Consider the following 24109-nt stretch of genomic DNA (forward strand, 5'->3'; position numbering starts at 1 on the left):
AACGGAAAAATATGATTTTAACAACACGGGAAGAAATGTCCTTTGGCAGCAAAGTAAGTGACCAGATAGAGGTGGTTCATTGCACAATGGTTTGCTAAGCAGAATGGCACTCTACCACACTGCGAAATAAAGCTCTTTTGGACAAAAAACAGGGTTCATTTTTTGTTACAAGTGCCTTAATTAATCACTTGCCTCAGCTCCAAATGGAATGAGGCTTGGTCTACAAAAGCTCTCCTTGTATTAACCTCCAGGCAAGCAGACACTCTTCCCTAAAATTCATTTAGCTGTCAAAATGGGGAAAAAATGCCAGCAGCAGAAAGGTTCAAAAACTGTGAAGTCCAGGCACTTCGTTGAGGCTTTTGCTTTAGAAAAATAATAGTAATAATAGAAAAGTACACTGAAACACAACCCTAGAGAAGATTTTGTTCCCATTTCTCCAGAAGGGAGAGGCAGGGTGAGGATACCACCAGTGCTCTTACATGCAACCCTTTCATGTAAATGATTTCAAATGGGAGCTCTTGCTCTTCTCTGCAGACGAAAGCAGAATGCATCACTGTTGCCAGACCACCTGGGACACGGGGAGGAGAGGAAATTTCCAGATGGGTTTTAAGACAATTCATTTATATTTATATAGCCAGAATAAATGTTTTGGTTGGGTTTTTGGTTTTTTTTGTTTTGTTTTGTTTTGTTTTGTTTTTCTGAGATAGCATTTCCCTTTGCTCTATCTAGACCACCAAGAAAAGAGGGAGGCACAGAATTTCTATTGCATTAATAGTCCTGGTGTTTACGATTTTGGCTTTTATGAACTTGTGGGAGCTGTTTATTGAGTCATAAACTCTACTAATGGGAATATTATCTCTAAATTATATAAGTACTACAGTATTTGGGTTAGTTAAAAGAAAGGTTTAAAACAGTTACACACTTACAGTTTATCTCAATTACCAACATGATCCCATAATGGGAATTTAATTGCTAATTGCTAGCTTATATTGCTGAAGAACTACAATAACCACACACAATATATAGCCTGTATAAACATGTCCAGACAATTCTGTATTACCTCCTTTCACTGCTACCTTCTCGTATGGTAGCGTTTTTTTATTACAATGACTTAATTCCTAAATGCCTCAAATTAGGAATTCCTCTTTGTCAGGAAAGCATTTCCACCAGTGCTTCATTTGACCGATTTCAGCAAGCCGCCTGCACACACTCGACTGGCTTTGTGCAAAAGCAACAGCCTTATGCATATGCTTAAATACTTTGCTAGATTAGATTCTCAGAGAGCTCTAACAGGAGAAATCATAGTTCCATTTAAACCAACCCAGGTTTTCCTGTTTACCTAGCTAAAGTGAAATTTGACCAAGACCCACTGGCCAGAGCCTGAGGCAAGATCACTGAGGACAGTCAGGTCCACCTGCTAAGCATGGCACTGAGTCTCTGCTCAGCCAAAGCTCCAGAATATCCCACGACAGGGATCACATGCATGTTCAGCATGTAACGTGGACTCACGCTTTCCTCTGCCCAGCTCAAACCGGACTACCTAGAGCTGGCTGAAGCTCAGCCTTTCCTACACATACCGTACTCACTGCAGTGTGGCCGCAACCTGCAGCAAGGGTGGGGAGCAGTCAAGCGGTCACCATGCTTGACCTCAGTGCTCCTCTAGCAATGCTGATGGGCCCAAGGGTGGGATTCACCTCACCTGGCAGCAATGCAAACATCCACATTTAGCTGGTTGTTTTAAATCCCTTCACAGTCAGAGTGGAGGGAGGGGCAGTGTACAGATAAAAGGCATCCTGTAGATATTCCTGTAGGCTAGTCACTCCCTAGAGTTGCCCATCACCCTTCCATCAGCAAGTAAGGGATCCAGAAAGCTAGCAGAGGTGCAGACATCTGCACTGTAGACACCTGAAGGCAAGGGACATAAGTCTCACCCATAAACCTCATGCTGATTTAGAGGAAGCTGCGCCCCACCTGTGCCACAGCAGCTCTGCAAAAGGTCTTCCTCTTATCTTTCAAGACAACGCCATTCTGACAGATCTGCCTTTGAAAGTGGGAGCTCTCTCAAGTACCGTTAAGTGATGCAATTAATTTTTGCTGTTACAGATCATCCCACCATGCTGCTCGCCAGGGATCTGCATCAGATTTCGGAGCAGTTTGTGGATCAGCTCCTTTACTTCTCTTTGTTCGTAGTTCTTACTATGCAACTAGCCTGACGAAAGAGGAGAGCAAAGAGGACATATGGCTAGGGTGAAGGGCAGATGAGGACAGCTGGGTTATTTATGTGTAATACATCCCAAAAGAAACTTCCAGATGATTCAGAAATTACAAACTGTGCAGAGAAAGAGTTTATATGATCAGTCTATACCCTTAATATATGGTATCTACATTAACTTCCTTCTTGGTCTTAGTTATACTGTCTTACTGGTTTTAAACTCTACATTGGAAACTGGCAGGGACACAGACTTCCCCCCACCCCCCTATCTGGATTGTTTGACCATTGCCTAAACCATCACTGCTGCTTCTGACTGGTTCTGAGTCACCACCCTAAACAAACAACAAGAAATTAATTCAGAGCAAACAGTAACTTTAAAAAGTCTTCTTTCAAGCTAGATTTCTCTCAAATGTTATCTATACTGACCTCTAAAACCTAAAACTAATTTTAAAAATTTGTCTGAGCTTGGATAGTGGTATTTTTTCCTCCTCATACTGTAACTTCTTCACAACCATGCTGCCGTTCTGTCTCTCTCACGGTACTGCGGCTTGCTGGCTAAGCCACCTCGAAGAGGAAGAAATGCTACAAGTAAATATGCAACAGGTAAGTTACTGAGGGTAACTTGCTTAAAGAACTAATGTTTCCCTCCATGTCACTGAATAACCTACGTATGACTACAAGATGTTAAAAACTGGAAAATTTTCCTAATGATTAGGTCCATGTTCAAACCACAGGAACACATAGAAGGGTCCAGCAAGCAAGAGACCAGTGAATTACCATTGACACATGGGCTGCTGTTCTCTGAACGCTGTCAAGTGACTGAAAACATCCAATATTTTGGTTATAGTGGAATTAGGATCCCTGCAGTTTTCCCATGGAAAGTTCTCCTTTGGGAGGCAGAAGTGTCTCCTGGGCTAAAAGGACAAGATGAGAGAGCAGAGATGGGAGTCAACTGAGCCTCAAACCTCTTCTGTGAAGAGCTTTCCTGCCATGAAGTAGGATCAACTCACATCAGCATGAGGGACAAATGCAGAAGGAGGACTTCAGCATCTTCTCATTTATGTAGATGAACATCTGTCTGATGTTGGCTCTGTCTAGAAAAATACAATAGATGCCTGTATGATGGGCAGGACACAAGAAAATATTGCCTGCTGAGGAACTTCATTTTTGTCCACAGATCGTCTGTGGCTGCTTGTAGCTACCATGCCTGAGGGGGCCCATCTGCCGGCAACCAGAGCAGGCACTCTGAACTGGATAGGAGCAGAAGCTGATGTGAGGCCATGAGCTAACCAGTGCACCGCCTGTACATGAAGACTGGTCCTCTTTGCTGTTTGCAGCCTGCCATTTGCTTGCAGCAGCAGTTATTCCAGAGAACCTGAAGCCTCTTATTCTCAAATGCCAAGTTGAGGAAATAAAAATTAACACTGAACACACAGCAGACCCCAGCAGTGAGATGGGGAGCCGGTACTGTAATGTGAATCTCTTTGCTCCTGCCGTGGACGGCACAGATACTTGTGGAAAGAAGATATCTTTGGCTCCCCTACAGAGATCGAGAGCTGAGATTAATGGCAACTGTGAGGGCTGCCTTCCCCTTTATGCGATGCATGCTTTAAAGCTGTGGCCTCCTGCCATCTTGAAACATAATCTTGTGGTATTGTCTTCATTCAGGCCCCTCATCAGCCATGTGAAAAGAGAGAAGAAGCTGGTGGCAGGATTAGAAGAGAGGTTGAAATATTCTGGGCAGCATATGCTGTAAGTCACATTATACAAAGAGTATTATTGGACTGTTCATTGGCTAGGGCTTTCCCTTCTGGAAGCACTGCTCCTTGTAAAAAAGGAAACCTGGTGAAAAGTGTTTATAACACATCAGACCACAGCATACGACACATTGTGAGCACAGTGACAAGCACTGAAAATATTTTTCAGGCCCTGTCTGCCCTGCTCCTAGGAGATCCTTTTGTGCTTGTTAGGGTTATGCAAGATGCATGGGAAAAGAGGAGAAAGAGAAGTGGGAATCATTCTGAAGGGTATTAATAAACATCCTAAAATTACTGTCATCAGATGACCCACCTCAACCTTAAAACTAACTGAGTCTCGGAAGACTGTTTGAGGCTCTTGTTGTTTTAGAAATGAGGAACCATCTTTTGCTGTCCAGTTTAAATTTATTTGTGGCAAATTATACCCATTTGTTCTTAGACGATCAATGTTCTTAACTGAAATAGATCATTCTCATCACCTGGCCATAATGTAGTTACAGAGAGAAGATTCTCGCCGAGACTTCATTTTATTTCAGTAAATAAGACAAGCTCCTGTAGTTCCCTTTCTTATCTCCATTCTCTTGGTCACCTTTCTAGTACTTCTCTCCACTGGTTCCAGTTTGCAGTCACCTTTACTGACCATGACCAGACCAGACCATGACTGACTAGACCTATACACCAGGTTCCACTTGGAATTACATGAAATTATATTTCTTGTAATTTTTTTTTCCTGAAAAAGGCTCCTCTTTGTCCTATACACATAAAGGGAAACAAACTAAAGTGAATTTCCCACCTCTAAAGGCTACTTGGGAAATTCTACATGTTCAGAGCCAATCTTTCTTGGAAAGCCTCAGCTGTACAAGATTTCCACAACTGAAATATATTCTTCTGAAGCCTGAGGAACATTAAACATTTGCACGGGCAACTGCATCCACTTAAAGTGTCAAGCTCAGTCTTGGTGGCATGTTTTAAAAATCTCCAGCTTTCATCAAACTGGCTTCAAATGCAAATTATTATTGTTTGACTCCTGACACTATCCCCGTGGTCAGACATTTTTCTTGTCATGTAAGAAACCACCTTCCTCTTTTGGATCAAAAAGCAATGCATGCTCTTGTCTACAACTTGGAGCACTTTAACAAGTTTTCACAGTTTTCTTTTTGACCCTGTGGACACTGACCATCATTTACCCATTTTATTGCAAACATCTTTCTAAGTAGCAGAAACACACATAATTATGCCTTGTCTCAAGTCCTTTTTTGGTTACAAAAAAAGGTAAAAAGCTGCCGAAAGCTTCATATTTTGCCATATGGAGGGAAAATTATTTCTTCTCAGGAGCTGGGGGGGGACTAGAGAGAAGCCACACAATTAAAAATTTCATTCACACTATCATGCAAAAGTGCAGCAAGGTATTTCTATTAATGGAATCCTAATTCTAAAAGTGATCTCCAAGTCACCAAGAAGATACAGATTTACTGAATTAAATTATTCATTGAACTATTGCCTTTCCCTCAGTTTGGGGATTTAGATACTCTGAGTTCTCATCCTTCTAAATCAAACACTTCCTCTCTGAATTGTAATTTCAGATTACAGAAAGCACAGGGTTCTCAGTCTACTGAATGTGTGAGCTTCCCAGCCACCCGCAGAGGTGTGCTGGATCACACCTCTTCCCCTTCCCCTGTGGAATCGCTGTGGATTAGTCAGCTCCCCCCTTCACCTCAGCTCTTCCAGTCTTTTAACTGGGGTAATTACATCTCTCACAAAAGCATGCAGTAAATTCAGATCTAATCATGGCTTTGATCTGGCATAAGCTTAAAAAGATATACAAATATTAACAGGAACTGCATTTAGTCATGGCAATTTTGAGCAAAGAGAAAGGCATCAATTAATTTTCAAAGGGCAAGTACAGTGCTACTGCAAGAAAGCTGCACGCTAAAATTGTACTGAAACACCTTCTCTTCATACATGTGTCACCCAAGTAAACTTGGGTGGCTACTAATCTGAGCCACATTTAAACAAAAAGCAAGAACTGATAGCTTCCGTGCCATGCCTACAAAGTATTTACTTTGACACTGGAAGGCTATAATTATCTCTGACACCAGAGGAACTTTATACTGTGCGAAAACCTTGCTAGTATTTCCTCCATAAAATAACAAACTTTGACACAAACAATACTTAAGCATCACGACAGCAATATAGCAAAAACACAGATACAAGCTAAAGACCATGAGAGGAAATTTGAACGTAATTACCTTATCATGATAATATAGTCCTACCTCATATTTTAAGAGATCATCCAACAACCTCTTTTGTTTGAAGAACAAAGCAGGGTCAGTCGATTTTGTCCTGTTTGATTCAAAGATTTGTCAGTACTTGTAAATCCTCCATATAACCAGACAGAAAGATTAGAGGATACAGTTTTAATTATGCCTGTATAAGTATGAAAGAGTACTGTTGATTTCAAAGGAGTTACAAAAACACACAAAGTATACATTATGTTATAAGAAATGAAATGCAACAAAACCTATATCTGATTTTTTTTGTTGTTTTACAAGGAATGTTTTCACTATCTAAGTAAGCTTTGGGGCTGAATCCAAAAGCAGTGCCTTGCACAGACGAGATTATTCTTCCTTGCCAAATAGATCATCCAGAAGAGGTAAATATTTGATCCCTTTCACAGGAAGGGATGGTGGTTCTCTGCTCCAGTCATCTTCATTCTGAAATTAGTAACCCAGAGAAGAGCTTAGAATCTAATATTGAAAACAATAATAATTAAAAGCTCATCAACATAAGATTGAATGAGCTGCTTCATTTCCACATACAAAGCTGTGAAAAAGTGGAACTTTATATAGCACATTCTCTTACAAGATCACTACATGCACATTTTTTATCAATCTTGCAGAGTATTTTATTAAAAATATTTTCTATCATTAGCCCATTGCAGATATTTTCAAATTAAATAATGCTATATTGTCTTCCTTAAGACACTTATACTACAAAGTCTGGCAAGTCATCTACATCTCAACACCAAAAATCATACAAAATAACGAGACAGACAGAAAGAAGAAAAAAATCAGCTAAACAAGCACAACTCTGTTGCTAAAATCCATCTGTCAAATAGAGGTACTGTAGCCCCAAGAGCTTGCTGTTAGGTGATGGTAAGTCATGAACAGAATGACAATTGGATTCTAAAGCTAACAAGATTTAAATTCCTTACTTTCTCTGATTTTTTCCATTTCATATTGATCTCTTCATTAAAATATTCTTGTACTGTACCAAAGATAGCCTAGGTATTGCAGCTAACTAACCAAATAATAAACTTAATAAAACTCAGTAAGCTATACTGGCACCAATTTAGGCGCAGTTCATTAAAAACAGTGCTATATATTCGTATGACTGTTACAGCAAGGCCTTGGAGCTGATGGGGAACTGATATTCTCAGCATAATGATGACTGATTATAATTTCTATTGATGCTCTTTCTTCCTTTTTGACTTCAGTTGAACCCTTCCTCCCATAATTCCATGTACCATTCTTAACTGGGACCCTTGGCATCAGCCACTCCTGGAAAGCCCATCCACTGGCTGTCCAAAAGCAAAGAGAACATCTTCTTCATACCCAAACAAACCTCATCTCTTATGCTGATCAGCACATACATTTCACCACAAATGTCCACTTTAACCTCCTGCTCGTTTCACACGCACTTCTTCCTCCACACCTCATAGAATCATAGAATGCCCTGAGCTGGAAGGGACCCACAAGGATCATCGAGTCCTGCTCCTGTCCCTGCACAGGACAACCCCAAATTCACATATGAGTCTGAGGGTGTTGTCCAAGTGCTTTTGAATACTGTCAGACTTGGCAACATGACTGCCTCCCTGAGGAGCCTGTTTCAGTGCTCCACCTTCAACTTGTGAAGGCTACCTCTTGGTTCCACCACCACTTGCACCCCACCTTGACCCCGCAGGAGCTATCTCCTCCCCTCACCTGCCAGAAATCAGGTCATGCTCAATGGCTAGGTAAGTCATTCTGTGAGGGGAAAAAACAGTCAAATATGTTCAACAGCAAGTGTATCTGTGCTTCTTTCACCCTTGCTTTTTGGTCAGAGCTTAGCACCACCTTCAAGGCAAAAATCCTCCAGGCACAGGCTCTGACCTTCTTTTTGTTTCTGTGGTACTGAGGCTTACAAGGCCCCTTATCCTGACACAATCTCCTGAGAGCAGTCACTGTTTAAATATTGAGTTATAACTTAAGCACAGAATTCTTCTGTAAAAACAAAGAGTAACCCACTGAACAAAACCTACTGCATACTTTGAACCACAGGACTGTTGTATAAAACACATTGCAGGGCTTTGATTTTATCTGTAGAAGATGGAAAAATTCTTCTCAATGACAAAGTGAAAAATAAACCACCATGGAAAGCAGAGCAAAGCATCAGCATTGGGCCCTTGTTAGACATCACTGACAGTTTGAGATGCTACAGAAGAAAGAGCTGGTAAGCCAAGTAAGAGAGAGGAGTCAGGTTAATAGCACAGCACTTGAGGAACATTGGTTTAAACTATGTCACAGTTGAACTTGAATTTAAAGGAATGCTATGTTTCTAAACGGTCAAAATACAATCAAACACATTCTGTACAAGCATAGCAACATGTTGGCTTGGCCAGAACAGCGAAACTGTGCGTTGGCAGTAGGGCTTCAGATTTATCTGTTCCGAAGTTTTTAAAAATCAGCATAATTGCCTTATGCACCATCTATTTTAAAATGTTCCATTCGTCACAAGATGGCAAGTTCAATCTCTGCAGTTTTTTGATACTGCATTTTTATTTATCCTAAGTGGCAGGCTGGTGGAGATATACAAAGTTGATCTATCGGTACTGCTCCTGCTGTACGCCTACCAGTGATGTGGTGTATTATGTACAAGTTTCTATAGAGTTATAAAAAATACATAGCTATTTTCTGCAGTGTCAGTGGAGTTTAAAGTATTTCCTGACTACCTCAGCAAGCAAAAAGATCGTTTGACATGTGCCAATGATATTTGTGGGTGAAGCAGTATTCACGCCCATTGTTCATGGACAAATACACCTGTTTCCCCTTCTCTTTTTTTTTTCCTCTTCTAGAAAAATGTCACAGAGATGTAACACTTAGTAGACATGGGTGTGTTAAAGGGCTTCTCTGCTTCATTCTAAACCTCCAAGAAAAAATTAATTACTTGAAGAATAAAGGTACAAATACACAAATATGAAAACTATTGTGGTCTCCATTGGATAGAGCACCCATGTTAAAGTTGGACAAGTTATATCTATGTACTGTACTGTTCCTTTGCTCAGATACGCTGGTTTTACCTTGAGAGGAACCTTTATTGTCTGGAAGGCAGGGATTTGATTCTCTCTCCAGTTCAGCCCATCTACAAACTTTTTATATTCCACTTGCTTATGGTCATCTTCAAACCTAAGCAGAATATCCATAAGATGACTCAAGGTTAAAGGAAATTTTTAACAAAGTTTATCATGTTATCTACAGCACACAAATACATTACCTTTTGGATAATAATTTTTCACTCCTTTATTACCAAACACTGTCAGGAGTACAGAAAAACACTACCTAACTCTCAGGACTCTATATCAAACATTCTATTCCACATTCTTACACCTTATTACTGTCTCTCATAGTAGAATTCAACTTCTTTAAGGTTTAATACATTTCGACTAATTTCATTTTACTTTTGAAGCATCGCCTAACCTTTTCCAACACTGGGATCTCACAACTCGTGACAAACATAGATGTGGGATGATCAGTGTCTGATTCCTTTGTGTAGAAAAGAAACAAGTAGAATCATGTGAGAGAGCTGTGTTATAACACAGCTGACCTGCTTTATATAGCTTCTAAAATAACTTCCTGAAAATAAGCTGTTTGCATACACCTTGGGATCAGTTTAGAGTTGACCAACATACAGCTCTCTAACCTAATCAAATAACAGCCAGATCTGAAAATCACAAGCCTTGTCATTTGGTAGTTGTTTTACGGCATTGTTCTTTATTTCTATGGAATAAATATGTATTTGTGTCAGTTATGAGGGTCCCCTAAATGCATGAAGATACATATGCTGCCAGCTAAGGTCTACAGGTACATGCGGAACATGCTATCTCCCTCTCTCAAATTTCTGAAATCATTACCCTGCACTAATAAACCCCATGGGAGCAGATTTGTAAGCCACGTCATCTTCTGCCATTGATTTGGATGAAGCAGCTTCAGAAAAAAAGTCCTCAATTCAGCAAAACACTTAGGTGATTACGGCACTTGGGAACCACTGTTATTTCAGTGGGACTAGTCAAACGCTTGAAAGGTATTAGCAAGCTGAAGCTACCATGCAAATCTTTGTTGAAATGAACAGCTGAACTGCTCTGCTCACAAATACAGTACTAGCAGCTTTTGTGAATGACATCTGTCTCACCTAACACTATCTACATATACAAGGGATGTGGTTTAGGCATATAAGGACACCCTGGAAGTGTCTGTGCTTCATTGGGGTCCACAGAGGGAGATATAAACAACTAGCAAGACTCAATACTTACTCTTTGGTCAGAAACATCAGGTTAAACTATTCTGCCCTGTAATCTGGTGAGACAAGATTGCACAGAAGCGAGATCATCTCCAGGAAACAAGTCTTTTAGAAAATCATTTTACCTTGTTCTTATAGAAATAGCACTGCACAAAGCATGGGTCTCAAAACCCTTCAACCACTGCAGAGGGTTCTGGTAAAAATGAATCATGAAGGTACTTTAAAGGAGAATTTACAGCACAAACTTGGAAAACAATACCAGAGAAGAGAAGAAATAAAGCTAGTGACAAAACCAAACTGTAATAAAGTGCAATTCATCCTCTTCTTCTCCCCCCACACCTTTCACTTAATAGTCAGCAAAAGAGATAATAATAAAATACACTGAGAGCCATAAACAGAGATGCTAGCGATAAACTGGAATGTTAAGTACATTGAGTTATGCTGAAGATGAAAGCAAAGTCAGAGAAGAATGCTACTGTTACTAGTATTAAAGAGGAGCCTGAAACATTGCCATGAGAAACTCTCCTATGACAGCTTGCTTCTTTATAATAGCTCACATGCAAGTTAACATTTTCACAAAGCTTTACTTTTGGGGAATATATCCAATATACAATAAAATTAGCATTCCCACTTCTAGGGTATTCTTGCTTGTTTCATGTTTTTTGCAGGTGGCAATTGGGAAGAGAAAGGAGTTTTGCCTTAGAAGTACCAAGACAATAAAAAAGCTTACACCTCTTGTAAAAAAACCTATTGCACACAGATTTTGAATTTCAGAACTATCATAACAATTTTTTTTTCTAGCATTGAGTTGGCAGTTGGACTTGATGATCCTAGAGGTCTCTTCCAGCCTTAATGATTCTATGATTCTATGACTATGTATTTATCTTCTGCTCATTGTGAAAAACCAAAAGATTAAGTCTGCTGCCAAGATGCGGAGCTGTACAAGCAGGATTTTTAAATAAAGAACAAGCGAAGGTGTGTAACTACTTAAACTCTGTGTTGAGGCAGTGAAGTCAAGGAAAGCATTGCTTCTGCTTTTGACAAGCATTAACAAGGAGAAAAGTCCTTTGATGTGACAGCACTAGCAAACCGAGATGACAACATGGGCATGAAGTTAACCATAACCGAAGATTTTAATGTGGGCAGAGAAAACAGGATTCCTAAATTCCATATTTAAAACGCTATAGAAAGCAGCTTAAATTTTACTCTAGAATAATCTAGAAAGAAAGAAACAAATCTACTCTTTAGATCTCTTTTCTGCTGTGACTTACAGTATCAATGTAGTAAAAGCACACACTTGCAATTTGGCACAGAGTATCCAGATGGACTGAGGAGATGTTATCAGTTTGTGCATTATTAGGACAGAGATGTCATACATTTCAGTGGCTGGAGTTAATATGACTGAAACTGACAGTGCTCTTCAGGAAAGGAAATTAGATTTGTCTTATCAAGAAGATGCAACAAAGATCTCTTGAAAACACGCTTCTCTTTAGTTTTGCCCTATGACTTCACCAATGCATGTGATTTTAGACTATGAAAGTCACTCTCCCATCCCTATCATAGTTTGAAGAGCTTTTTTTTTTCCTTTGACAGTACAGAAATAATCACCCATTTCTGCTTCTAAAAATATATACATAATGAAATACTACACGTATGTGAAATCTGGTTAAACCACATTGTGACCATTCCTGAGGATGCTTTGCTGAGTAAACGCTACTTAGAAATATTTTTTCTTTCCCATCAAGAAATCTGTAACTCCAACACTTATGTGAAAGGTTAATGTACTATGTTTTGAGTAACATTTTTTAAGAAGTTAATCTGATAATAATAGAGAGGAAGCCTCATGCTGCTTTAACTTTAGAGAAATGTCTGGATTCTTCAGCCTGTTTGATAGTCTTTGTGTAACAGAGGTATATACCTAAATTGTCATAAACTGTTCATACGAAAAGATTTAAAACAGCAAGCATGGACAAGTCTATGCAGCTGATCGGTATGACTTAAGTAATGACTACCATCTTGTGTATACAGTTTTTCGCACCTTGAACAACTATAAATTGAACCACCAGTTCCTCAGCATACTGAATAACAGAAATAGTGCCTTTTAAAAAAGCCAAATATTAATGTTTGAGAGTCTTTTCATCACAAAAGGTGTAAGGAGTGTCAGGCATCAAAGGTAATGAGCAGAAGACAGTGCAGGAGAAAGACCTTGTGAGCATTTCCAACCTTGCTCCTGCTACAAGGACACTTGCTGTAGCAGGAAAAGAGCATTTGCCTCCTGAAAGAAACAGGTCAACCCTAAAAAAACATTACAGGTAGGCAATTAGGTAAAAAATTATTACCCAGCCACAAAACAGGGGAAAGCTGAGCAGGCAGGCTGGCCTGGCCTGGCCTGGCCTACTAGTGACTTAAGAACTGGGGTGAGCATGTAGGAGGCCCATTTTTATCAGGCACTGCTACCTGAGACACTAGGGATTAACTTCTTCAAAACAACAAGCCCCCCTCCAAAGTCCATCAGCCTCACCCTGGTACTGTAGAGAGGTGAAGAACTACACAGCTGCTTTTAACAGAAATTAAAATATATATTTAAAAAAAATTACAGGCATACGCTTAACAACTGAACTAATGCAGAACAATCAATGTGTAATACTTGTAAACTTGTCATCCATTCTTTCTTCCCTCCATTTTTTCTTTCCTTATCTGCCAGCTGCTTATACACCCTCTGGGGAAGGACTGCATCTTTTTAAGCCCTTGTTAGCATATATTTAGCATTGCAGTAAATAAAAATAACAGAAAAAAATACCCTAAATTCATTACTTAAGCACTTTAGCAACATTTATTTATTAAACAAACTATAATTGTTCATTATGCCTGCATGAAATTAAAGAAATGCTTATAATGACTACTGCAGTTTTCTGGCAGAAACAATTGTGTACCATCTGCACTGCTTAATACATTGTGATTAGAAGTCTGTATTGCCCTGTGATTAAAAAAACTAAGTGAGAAAATGCTGATGGAGAAAGGAAATACTTTTTAATAAGCCAGCTCAGGTAAACTGGAAAAATGGACACATTGTTGGGTACTTAAATCCTACTATTCTACCATCCCACAATTAAAAATATAAATTTACTCTAGACAGAGAATTTGAAAGGGTCTTATGAAACCGCACAGTCTTTGTGCTAATTCTCCCTGAACTCTGTGGAAACTGAATGGTCTTTGGGTACAGTAAACAAAGTCTCGGGTCATCTGGAGGTGACCACAAAATTAGACAGTAACTTCTAGTCCCATCTCATGCTTTTAATAAGTGACAGATCATTGCAGTATAATTTACAATGTAATTAATAAATACTTTAAGAGTATTGCCTTTCAAAATGGAAAAACAGAACCATTAAGTCCTACAGAAAGTCTTTGCCACCTAATCTCAGATAGCAAAGCTGAATAAACATACAGCTTCAGTCTTCAAGTATTATCTGATCACATTGTCTAGCTTCATTTTATAGCAGAATAGGGTCCAACTAGTGCATTAGTAATATACACTAATTTTGTGGGAATCAATCCAACAACTTTTATCATTCCACTTTCTTCCTTCATAAACCCAGTTACAGAGTAGGAACACCACAACCACTTGCTTCAGAAACATCAATGGACACAAAATTACATGCTTCGTCATCAAAAAAAAAAAACCCAGGGAAAGAATATTGTTGACAAATGTCGCCCACACTGAATTGCATACTCCCCAGGAGTGAGACTTCTTCATTAACAATAAACCTGCCTGTTTCATGATTCTTCAGTCTCAGAGAAAACTACAGAAAGGAGAAGGAAAGGAAAAGTCTAAATCTCATTCAGCCAACTCTACTCTTTGATTTCCAGTTTACTAGCTCCTATTAGACTTCAAAAAAATCTTTCCCTGACTCTGCACCCTCATGAAACAATAAACTTCTCAAGCAGTGCCAGCTGCATGCATTATTAAGAATGTGACAATCTTCCTTCTTATCTGCAGTGCAGTGACTCACCACAGAAACTGCCATTTTTCGAAGCAGCTGATACTGTAACGTAGAACTGGCATTACACATAGCACTCCATCATATGAAGTACTTCTCACACTGACTTCTGAGGCCCAGCTTCACACCATTTACCTTTCTCATACAGAAATCTGCAATACAGGCTGGCTACAACCCCTTTAGAATCAAAGGAAAACGGATAGTAATTTAGAAATCCAGCTTTTACACAGGCTGAGGAGGTAACTCTTTCCTTCTCCATCGCCTACAGAAAGAACCTACAGCAGCTGAATCCTAATTCAGCTGTCATGAGTACCTGCCTAAAGCTGCGTGAAATCCAAACCTTAGTCTCCTCCTTGTCTTCAAAGCTTATCTCTAATTTTTATTATAGTGTACTGGGCTTTTTCTTTTTAACTGCCTACACTGAGACTCTTTAGGAGAAAAGAGGTTCATCTCACAAAAGCTTTCTGTGGTACAAATTCACAAACAATAAACACGTCTCTGGAGCCTATGATGTGTCAGGCTTGTCTGTTTTTCATCAGCACTGAATTAGTGCATAAAGGAAATTCTCCAGTCCCTTGTCTGTGCATCTATTCAATTTCAGGCTTTATGAAGTGGAAACTACGAGAACCCCTTGCCTAGTACAGGATGTCAATTGTCCTCCAACACTTTTTGTGTTCGGCAGCTTAGTGGGAGTCCTAAAAAATTAGTTTAGATTAATGCTAAAATTCAGACATGTTTCTGATGACTAATGCTTGTAACCTGCCAGAAGTGATGAACGGCAAATTGCCAAAGCTGTCTATCTGGCTACTGTGGGGAACTGTTCTGAAAGCTTTTGGGCTGGAAACAGGGGCTTTATGAAAAATAGTCCCTTAGGCTCTTAAAGCAGTCTCGTTGATACTGATTTAAGTAGGAAGCCTTGCTTGCAGTACAAAGATGCTTTATTAAAATGTATTCCACATTTCTGCCTGACAAAAGCCTCTTCATTATTTGATAAATCCAGATGCTTAGTTTGCAATTCCTCCTGAAATCAAGAAGCCTATCTACCTGAAAGCATCTAAACATGACAGAAGAAAAGACCTCCTCCTGCTTTTAACACAGTACAAAGGCACAGACAAAACATTTCAGGATTTCCCACAAGGGAAAGAAGAAACCAATGAGCATGTATTTAAACCTATTACCAGAAAATCTGGTCATGAAAACCAGACTCAACATGACATGAGTGTTCAAAACACCACAGGTTACTCTGAACTCTAGCTTTTAATACTAGTGCACTGAATACTAGTTCTTTTCACTTTTATTCCCATTAATACAGCTAGCCAAGCAATTTGTCTCAAAACAATTAGATGTGCTATGGAAGAATACCAAAACCATGCCAATACTCCTTTTTCCCTTTTAAAAATTACAATGAAATATGTTTCAGGTGAGATTAATAGTAGCATCACTTTTATTTACTGGTGATGCTGTCTACTTCATTGAAGAACGTTTCATTGTATTCATCTGGGTATGTTTCTTAAAACGCCCATATAATGTGCTTTCATAAGATTATTGTTTTTACATCACTATACACAGGAACAACTAATGCAATAAAAGTGAATCTCATTGATAACGCTAAGTATCAGAAGCTGATTCCCGTAAGACTAATTCCATTGAATACTTGCAAAACCCAGATGATCTACCATGCCAGACAAAATGAAGAGATGTTGCTAGGATGGATGCAACTTAGTCATTTATAAATATTCTAGAACTAGGAAAGTCCACATATTTATAGGGACAAAATAGCATTGTGAAATGATTAGTATTATATAAATGACAGATTCTTAAGAACTGTGTCTGCAGTAGGTATTTAGCATTGATTTGCACCCATGCATGCAGGTCATACTGTCCTGCCCTTAACTTACATGGTCAGTAAAGCTTGCAGATCACCATCAGCCACTGGCAACTTAAAGGACTTGCAAATAGTCCAGCAAATCTCATGAGGCAGCACTCCACATCTACACAAACAGAAAGAGAAGGGGAGAAGTGTACATTAGGTATTTTCCAGATTTACTTCAAGTGAATGTTGCTTTGAACAGGAAAATACATGAGGAATATTGGGGTAGAGGTAAAGACAACAAGGTTGCATGAATTTTTGCTACTACAAAGCCGAGAAACTTGAAGTGCACATGGTGGCCTCTCTCCCACACACTGAGGCCCTTAGTGATTCTCTTGTGATTCTTTATCCATAACAGCAGGGAACAAAAAGGGCAAATGAGTTGTATAAAGAATCAGCTACAAATCCTTTCTTTTTTCCCCATAAATCACTATTTTTCCTCTTTGATTTAAAATACTGCGTTTTGCCTGTGAACAGGAATCTGATTATGTCACAGAATGTTCATTACAGCAGCTATAATAAAAAGTCCACAAACAAAATCAAAAAGAGACAAAAAGGCTAGCCTTTTCTTGTCTACTGTCAAGTGCTGAGAGGGGCTTAACATTACAAATAATATTGCTTGGCTGCAGTGTATCATTTGCTCAGCAACAAGCAGAAAGTAGGTAGGTTTACAAGCAGAGCTTCCCAAATAACAGTTTAGGATAAATGGAGGAAACTTACTTTTCACGGTCGTTGTATATAAGCACTGCAGACAGTTGTTCAAAATTCTCAAAGTTATTCTTCTTTAGTTTTTCTTGAGCCACTGCAAGGAGGAAGCGGAGATCCATTTCACACTCATCTCTCACACTGTAATAGCGCCCAAGAGTCATAATTTCATGTTCTGAAAACACTCCATCAGTGACACTGACAATCAAATTTCTGTTCACAAAAACAACAGTCTACATTAGTTATAAGTAAGGGAGTTAAAACCAGTTAATAATCACTAAATTTGGGGGCTGGGGGGGAAGGATTAAAGTGCACTCATTATAAAATGCTGTATTTAGATCTTTAAAGAATATATCTACTTAAATTTGAAATCCCGATCTGTTCAAGGAGATATAATGGAAATTACCTGAACTCTTAAACTTTTGCAGGATGTCCACATTTGCTCAGTAGTTGGCTATACATACAAAAATATGTAATAATCATGACTGAAGCCTTTTACCAGAGATGCCATACTGGCATGGAATATTAGCAGCACTGTTAAAGCCGGCCCTGTTGGGTAGCTTTCAGCGGAAAGCTGGGGGAAAGGAAACAGAAATTGCTCACAGAGAGAGGGCAGAAAATTACACCCAACTTGTAATCACAAGCCCTCCTGGCAAGAATGGAAGACAGGAGGCAGTATGAAGACCACTTTATGCTTGGACACTGTCAGCGGAGAATCAGATCCCATGCAGAGAAGAGCCTGAGAGGTGCTCTCCCAAGACTGCTTGTGCTGCTAAGAAGAATCAGCCCAACCCAAGGGAGAAGAAATGCTCCTGAGATCCATCTGATGGGCCAGTGCTGGCACTGAATGACTAGTCATTCCTGCTAATATCAAGAATTTGTTGCTGGCAATAGAGCTGGAGTGACTTCTGAGTAAGCTCCTGAAGGCCCTTGTAGTGTATCAGCAAATGGACGCAAGCTTTGGATCTTAAGAACCAGGACTAGTAACATCAGTTCAGAACAATCTCCATTATCTGCTTTATACTGCTGGTGGAGGGAAGGAGAAGGACTAATTTTAAAGACTACATTGTCTTTGTAGTAGGGGGTTTGTTGCCTTCAATGATTACAGGGTTCTTCATATGTCCTGGATGTTGATGCAACATAAGGGAAGAATAACACCAGCAGTGAGGTATGCAAGGAAACCTAGGAGGCTTCTTGGTCTCCTAGAAAAAAGATGGCCTGAATTGTAGGTTACTTCAGCTGTTACAAGGCCTCTTATGAAACCTGGCTTTGTGTAACTATACTTCGGTGCTATGAACCCAAATGCCTGCCTCTGGTGAACTCATGTTCAACAGGATTTGTTTTAACAGCAAGCATCAACATAAGCCTATGTGCCTCAATCAAAATTAGATTAATTATATATAATACTTGTGGTTAAACTGCACTGACAATAAACTTCACCATCGTTGCTGATGCAATTAGAGCTGTACCTTGTAGTACCCTTGAGGGTACTGCATCATTGTGATTCTACACCGACCTTCAAAAACAAATGGAAGAAACTATTAGTGATGCACAAAGTTCTGACACAAGCCCCAGACTTCTGCCTGGAGAACAGTTAAATTCTTGAACAAATCTGATAATGAGTCTCTTAACACCCATGTGTGAACTGAAAGCGCAGAAACTTTGTACCCTTCCAAATTGCAAAATTTTATCAACAAACATAATTTCTCACTTGTTTCCTCTCAGAGACTTGTGCGGTCCTGTTCAAATGAAGATATCTCTTCATAGAATATGATTGCACTTACACAGCTATTCAAAAAAGGACACTAAACACGGTGTAGTGGCTGCGTTGACTCAACTGCTGCTTTCTTCATATTGAATAAATCAGAAAGATCTATTTGCAGTGGTAGGATATAAATATAAGGAGGAGACAAGCTGTGACAGTAGCAAACCTTATTTGAGATTATGCAAATTCAATGACCAAAACTTGGTCCATCTGTTAATATTACTATTCTCTTATCAGTATTATTTTTCCACTTACTGAATATTATTATTTATATTGTAGCAGCATTCAGGGATCCAGTCAAACTGGAGCCTCTTTCCTGGAGCCTGCCGTAATACTACTGCAAGCACAAAGAAGAGGACAATACTGCCTGATAAGCCTGCTACTCTAAATGCTTGGGCTGGCAAAGGTGAAAGCATGTAGATAACATCACCCATTTGAATATTTTCACAGACTGGATTTCCACACATGGCACAGATTTTTCCAGTGTTGGGATTTTAATTCTTATTTTCTCAAGCCACTCAGTGAAAAAAAAACCCAAGATAAGATTATTGTCTCATTTGGGAATTAAGGAATATTCTAGTGGTTGCTAGGGACTAATGAGTGAGACCCAAGATTCACAAACAGAATTAGATCTAAACTCTTCCTGACAAATAGAAACAAGCTGCAACAATTGTACCAACAGCGTAGTTATCTTTTGTTTTACTTTTTTTTGTTCTAGAAGAATAGGACAGATTGCAATCTGAGTTTGGTAGAGAAAGAAGACATAATAATAAACTGTTAAGAGAGCTGTTTCTCAAGCTGGATTGAAGATAGGCATCTTTGTTAAACCCACATGGTTCTTTGTCTCTAAAATGGAACAGTCTTGCCAGCAGCTTATGAGAAAAAGCAGTCTGGAAGGACCATGTGATGCATGGGCATCTAAGTTTTAGTTATTTTTTTCTTCTCTTTTTAACAAAGCTTTCAATAGTTTTAACAACAGCTTAGGGGGTAGCTTCAGTGCATGCGATGTATTTATTTCCTGGATGACGTGCTGTAGTTCTGAAAGTAGTTAAAGTAAATTTTATCATTATAATTCTGCTTCACCTACATCGTATTTATAGGTGTATTTTTAAATGCAGCTCATATAAAAATACACAGGTAGAAAGGAAGAAATATGAACAGCCCAATTCAGAGCACAGTAAAGCTTTAGCTGTATTTAAGATAAGAAAAGAGGATTATCATTCTGGTTGAAGCTGTCACACAGATAATTGCCTGTACTAAAAATATGATTTGTAGTTACTTAATAGTCATGAAATGCCACGACAGATTAAAAATAAACAGTGATGTACACAAGAAAATACAACACTGAAAGAAAAATATCTATTCTATTCACAGACAAATATCTTTGACTTTTCATAGATGAAAAGAAGCGCTCTCATCTTCATCATGAAAAATGTTTAATTCATTCTAAAATAAGATACGTGAAAAATAAAAAGAAGAGAGCCTTTAGATTTCTGGATATAATATGAATTAACAGAAACAAAATCTACTATCACTATAAAGCACAAAAGTTAAATTTTCCTTAGAGGCAAATTCTTCCTCTGGCAGTGTAAATGTTTCCTGTTAGACCTCTTGTGATCCCACCGCAGGAGAGATGTAGACCATTAGTAGGTGTTCAGACAGGGCCAGTTGAGCACCAAGGCCAAAAAAACAGTACTACATGGATTCCCCTGCTTTCTCTCTTACTCATGGAGAGGGCTACTGCATTTTTGTTGCTGAAACCAAGTGCCTCAATACCATATAACTAGACACATCTTAGTCCATGCCACAGAAAAGCACTAGCCTAAATTAAACAGCTGGGCAGTTCACAGCTGCATAGAGTATGGCTGTGATTAAATTTACAGTGAACTGAGCCTCTTCTTGATAAAAATCTTTCCCTGCTGTTTAAAAGTGCAATCATCCCTTCTAAAAATGTGCTCGACCAATTTCGTCATGCACATGTTCCAAACACTGATGTACTCTTGGTGCATATAAGAAGACAAAGTTTTGCAGATGATTATTTCATAGTTTGAACCAAAACTGCAATTATTTGATTTTAAAAAGTTCTTGTGTATACAACTCAAAACCCTTTTCCAAGTGCTACAAGTTTCTCCAGATGTACATTAACTTTCAGTTTTCTCTCCATGTCGTATTCTAATAACATTGTCCTTCTTAATGTAGTTAACAATTCAGATTCTTGCTTCTGTTGAGTAAAACATCTGAGTCTAGAAATATTTTTACCAAAAACTGCCAGTAGCTGTGGCCTCTCTTAGTCTGAATCCTACCTTTTAATCACTTCTTTTTTATTTCTGGATACCAGCTTGTTTTCATTTCTCACTACTTTCACTTTGAATTGCTGGAAGAACCTTCTGCTGATCTATGTATCTTCTGAGATATTTCAGAAGCGATTGCTGCCTTAGTTAACATTCCTATAGGGATGACATTCCACACAATATACATCTACTTATATGCTTCAGTTACTATGACATTTCCTAAATATATAGTACATTACCACTGTGAAAACCAAAATGCTTCTAAGTAAAATCTCCTCCTCTGTTCCCCATCATTAACTTCCCAAGTACCCAACACAGTTCATATGCCTAAGCATTCTGGCTGTGGACAAACTGAAATCAGCTTGCATTTGAACATGATTTCCTCTTTCAAGTATCTATACATTTGCCCATTGCCATATCTGGATAAATTCCAGGTATCTACTCACCCTATCTCTGCTGAAATTACTATCCAAGCATTAATCATTGCTCTCACTACTGCTTTCCAGTCATTTTTGAAGATGCTTATCCCTGCATCCTATAACTTCAGTACGCTGTGGTACTGCAAGACTCTATCAATGATTCAAAACCCAAATAACATCATTTTCAGGAGGCCAACTCAAACATTCCTTCTTGAATTTCAAAACTACTAACTAATTTGTTTGACTCTCTCAGGATAGGCTTTTCTTTATCCTTCAGCATATATATTACTGCTGACTTGCCCTTCTTCACAACACCTTGTGGCAGCTCCACCAAAAGCAGGCAGATTTTAGTTGTGCTTTTCAGCTTACTTGAAACTAATGCATTTCTCTTTTTTTCTGGGGCATGGATTCACTTTCTTTTTCACATACAGTTTCCAAGTAAATGCAAAACAAATGTATCCCATTTGTCAGCTAGCACATGCAGAAAGCATCAAGAAACAGTCATGCTCTACGCATTTTTGGGGAACGTGCTTTCATTAAATATTAAAAAACAAAATCCACTGTCTTACCTGAAAGGGTCATACTCAATCACATTGGTATGCTCAGGGTCAGCGGCTGCAAACATCTGTCTGATTTCTCGGGAACGAGGTTCAGCTATGTATTTCAGTTTCTTGAGGATGACACCAATATCAGCCACAGAGAACTTAACAAAGGAAAGCAAGACATAGATTAAGAAGAAAGGCACTATGCGAGCAGCCATGCATGTACCAGCAAGAGCTGTCAGGATGCTGGACAATGTTGAACTGTTAAGTATTATTAGTTTCTTCATTGTCTCACTTCAAATGCATAAATCAGCACTATGTTAAGTTTGGAGGGAAGCTTGCTACTGAAAAAAATTGCCTCCTACTGAGAATATAAAAATTAAACAAAAATCATCAGATCATGCGCTCTCAGAAAGCTTATTCCAGCTACATAAAAGGACATCCACTTTTGCTTCAAACTGAATTGTTAAAGCAGAAGCAGAAATATTTAAAGTACGGTTCTAATAACTCAGTCCTCATTTGATGTTGGTACACCTCACTTAATTCTTGATTAATAAAATTCACCATTTTAAAACTAATCTTTTCACCGTTGGCTCTGGTGAACTGTTGAACAGATATGCTCGTTCATATTAGACTGAGTATGCTGTTTTACATGATCAGAATTATCAGCTTAGAAATTTGTTAGGAACCATTTTTTCCTGTCATGTAAGAAGAATGCTTATTTCTTCTAAATATAGGCCATTAAAATAAAACGAAATTTAGATGAACTGGAGCACTTAAGCTTCCACCCTATATTCAGATTGTTGTGTTAGGGCTCTACCAAAGATTTATTCGCTCTACTCATTTTGAACAAAACATTTATGTATTTAGTCATGAAATAGGGGTTGAGTCCAAGCAAGAGTATCTGATATGCCCTTACATCTGACATGCTCTACCTAATTTACAAAGCACAATAAACTGTCCAAAAATAGTTTTCTCCCATTTCTTCCAGTAAGCAATGTTGTTTTAACTAGCAATTATTTGAAATTTGGTATGACTGGTATTAAGGACCTAATCACAATAGAGATTGGGCCTCACTCTCAATTATGCTGAAGTCTGTCTACAGCATTGTATCAGTTCAAAGGTTTCTAGAAAAGGCTATTTAAAGTCTCTGTGACACTGCCAGAACAGTATAAAGTGATCCAAGTTTAATAAATACATGAGTGGTTGCAGGTAACATGCTCAGATTTAGAGAAAACAGCTGCTGCATATGCCAAAACTGCTCCAGGTACAACCCTGGCATGCAACGCCATGCAAGGCAGTGGTGTGGAGCAGCTGGACCAGCAAACAAAACATTTGAGAGACAGCAACTTTTTCAATCCCCTTCCCAAGCTCTTCTTGTCTGGGCCGTAAACACACAGCTTTTTGCTGAAAAAGCAAGGAACAGAGATTGAGAAAAGACGGGGCAGAAGGAATCAATCTGCAGAATATTTAAAGATGGACAAAGTGTTCTGTCTATTTAAAAAACTTCCCTCTCTACCTTATTAAAGCAGTTATTTTACATCTTTTTTTCTAAACTACATATTCCAAACACCTACACAGACACTGAGCATCTGAGCAGCATGGCAATAAATCTTTACCTGACTCCCCCCCTCCTCATGTAATTGCTGAAACGCTAGCAGTCACAATCTAGTTTTGTTTGATTGCCTTGCTTAAGTCAGAGGTTATTATGTTTAATTCACTGGAAATAAAATCAATCTCCATGTTTGTGCTGCAGAAGACTACAATGTTTGGACAATTGAGACTGTTTCAGAGATTATGAACTAATTTCTAAGGAGACACAGTGATGCCTTGTTTGAGACTCCTCCTCAAACCTGACAATACCAGTAGGACTGGCCACAACACATATATGTGCTTTGCAAGCAAATTTACGCTTTCTGAATACATCTTTTTTCCTCAAATTGGAAAAGAAACTAAAAGTGCTGAAAAGTTTTGAGAATTAGAACCTTAAAGTTA

General features: G+C 38.7%; 1 protein-coding gene across 7 annotated transcripts in view; it reads right to left on the reverse strand.

The window, feature by feature from the left end:
• Positions 1 to 5743: 5743 nt before the first annotated feature.
• EFHC2 (EF-hand domain containing 2) overlaps positions 5744 to 24109 on the reverse strand; it is a 65336-nt gene continuing 46970 nt past the window's right edge. For 6 of the 7 annotated variants that reach the window (XM_075098419.1, XM_075098442.1, XM_075098436.1 and 3 more), the window contains 5 exons: positions 22142 to 22275; positions 17113 to 17310; positions 16421 to 16513; positions 9308 to 9413; positions 5744 to 6683 (listed from right to left, as the gene is read on the reverse strand). In XM_075098419.1, coding sequence (XP_074954520.1) covers positions 6588 to 6683; positions 9308 to 9413; positions 16421 to 16513; positions 17113 to 17310; positions 22142 to 22275 — 627 coding nt within the window. In that variant the 3' untranslated portion in view covers positions 5744 to 6587. The remainder of the gene's footprint in view (positions 6684 to 9307; positions 9414 to 16420; positions 16514 to 17112; positions 17311 to 22141; positions 22276 to 24109) is intronic. The other variant, XM_075098428.1, reaches the window with a different exon arrangement.

Source organism: Phalacrocorax aristotelis, chromosome 1 (assembly GCF_949628215.1).
Source record: "Phalacrocorax aristotelis chromosome 1, bGulAri2.1, whole genome shotgun sequence".
Classification (NCBI taxonomy): Eukaryota; Metazoa; Chordata; class Aves; order Suliformes; family Phalacrocoracidae; genus Phalacrocorax; species Phalacrocorax aristotelis.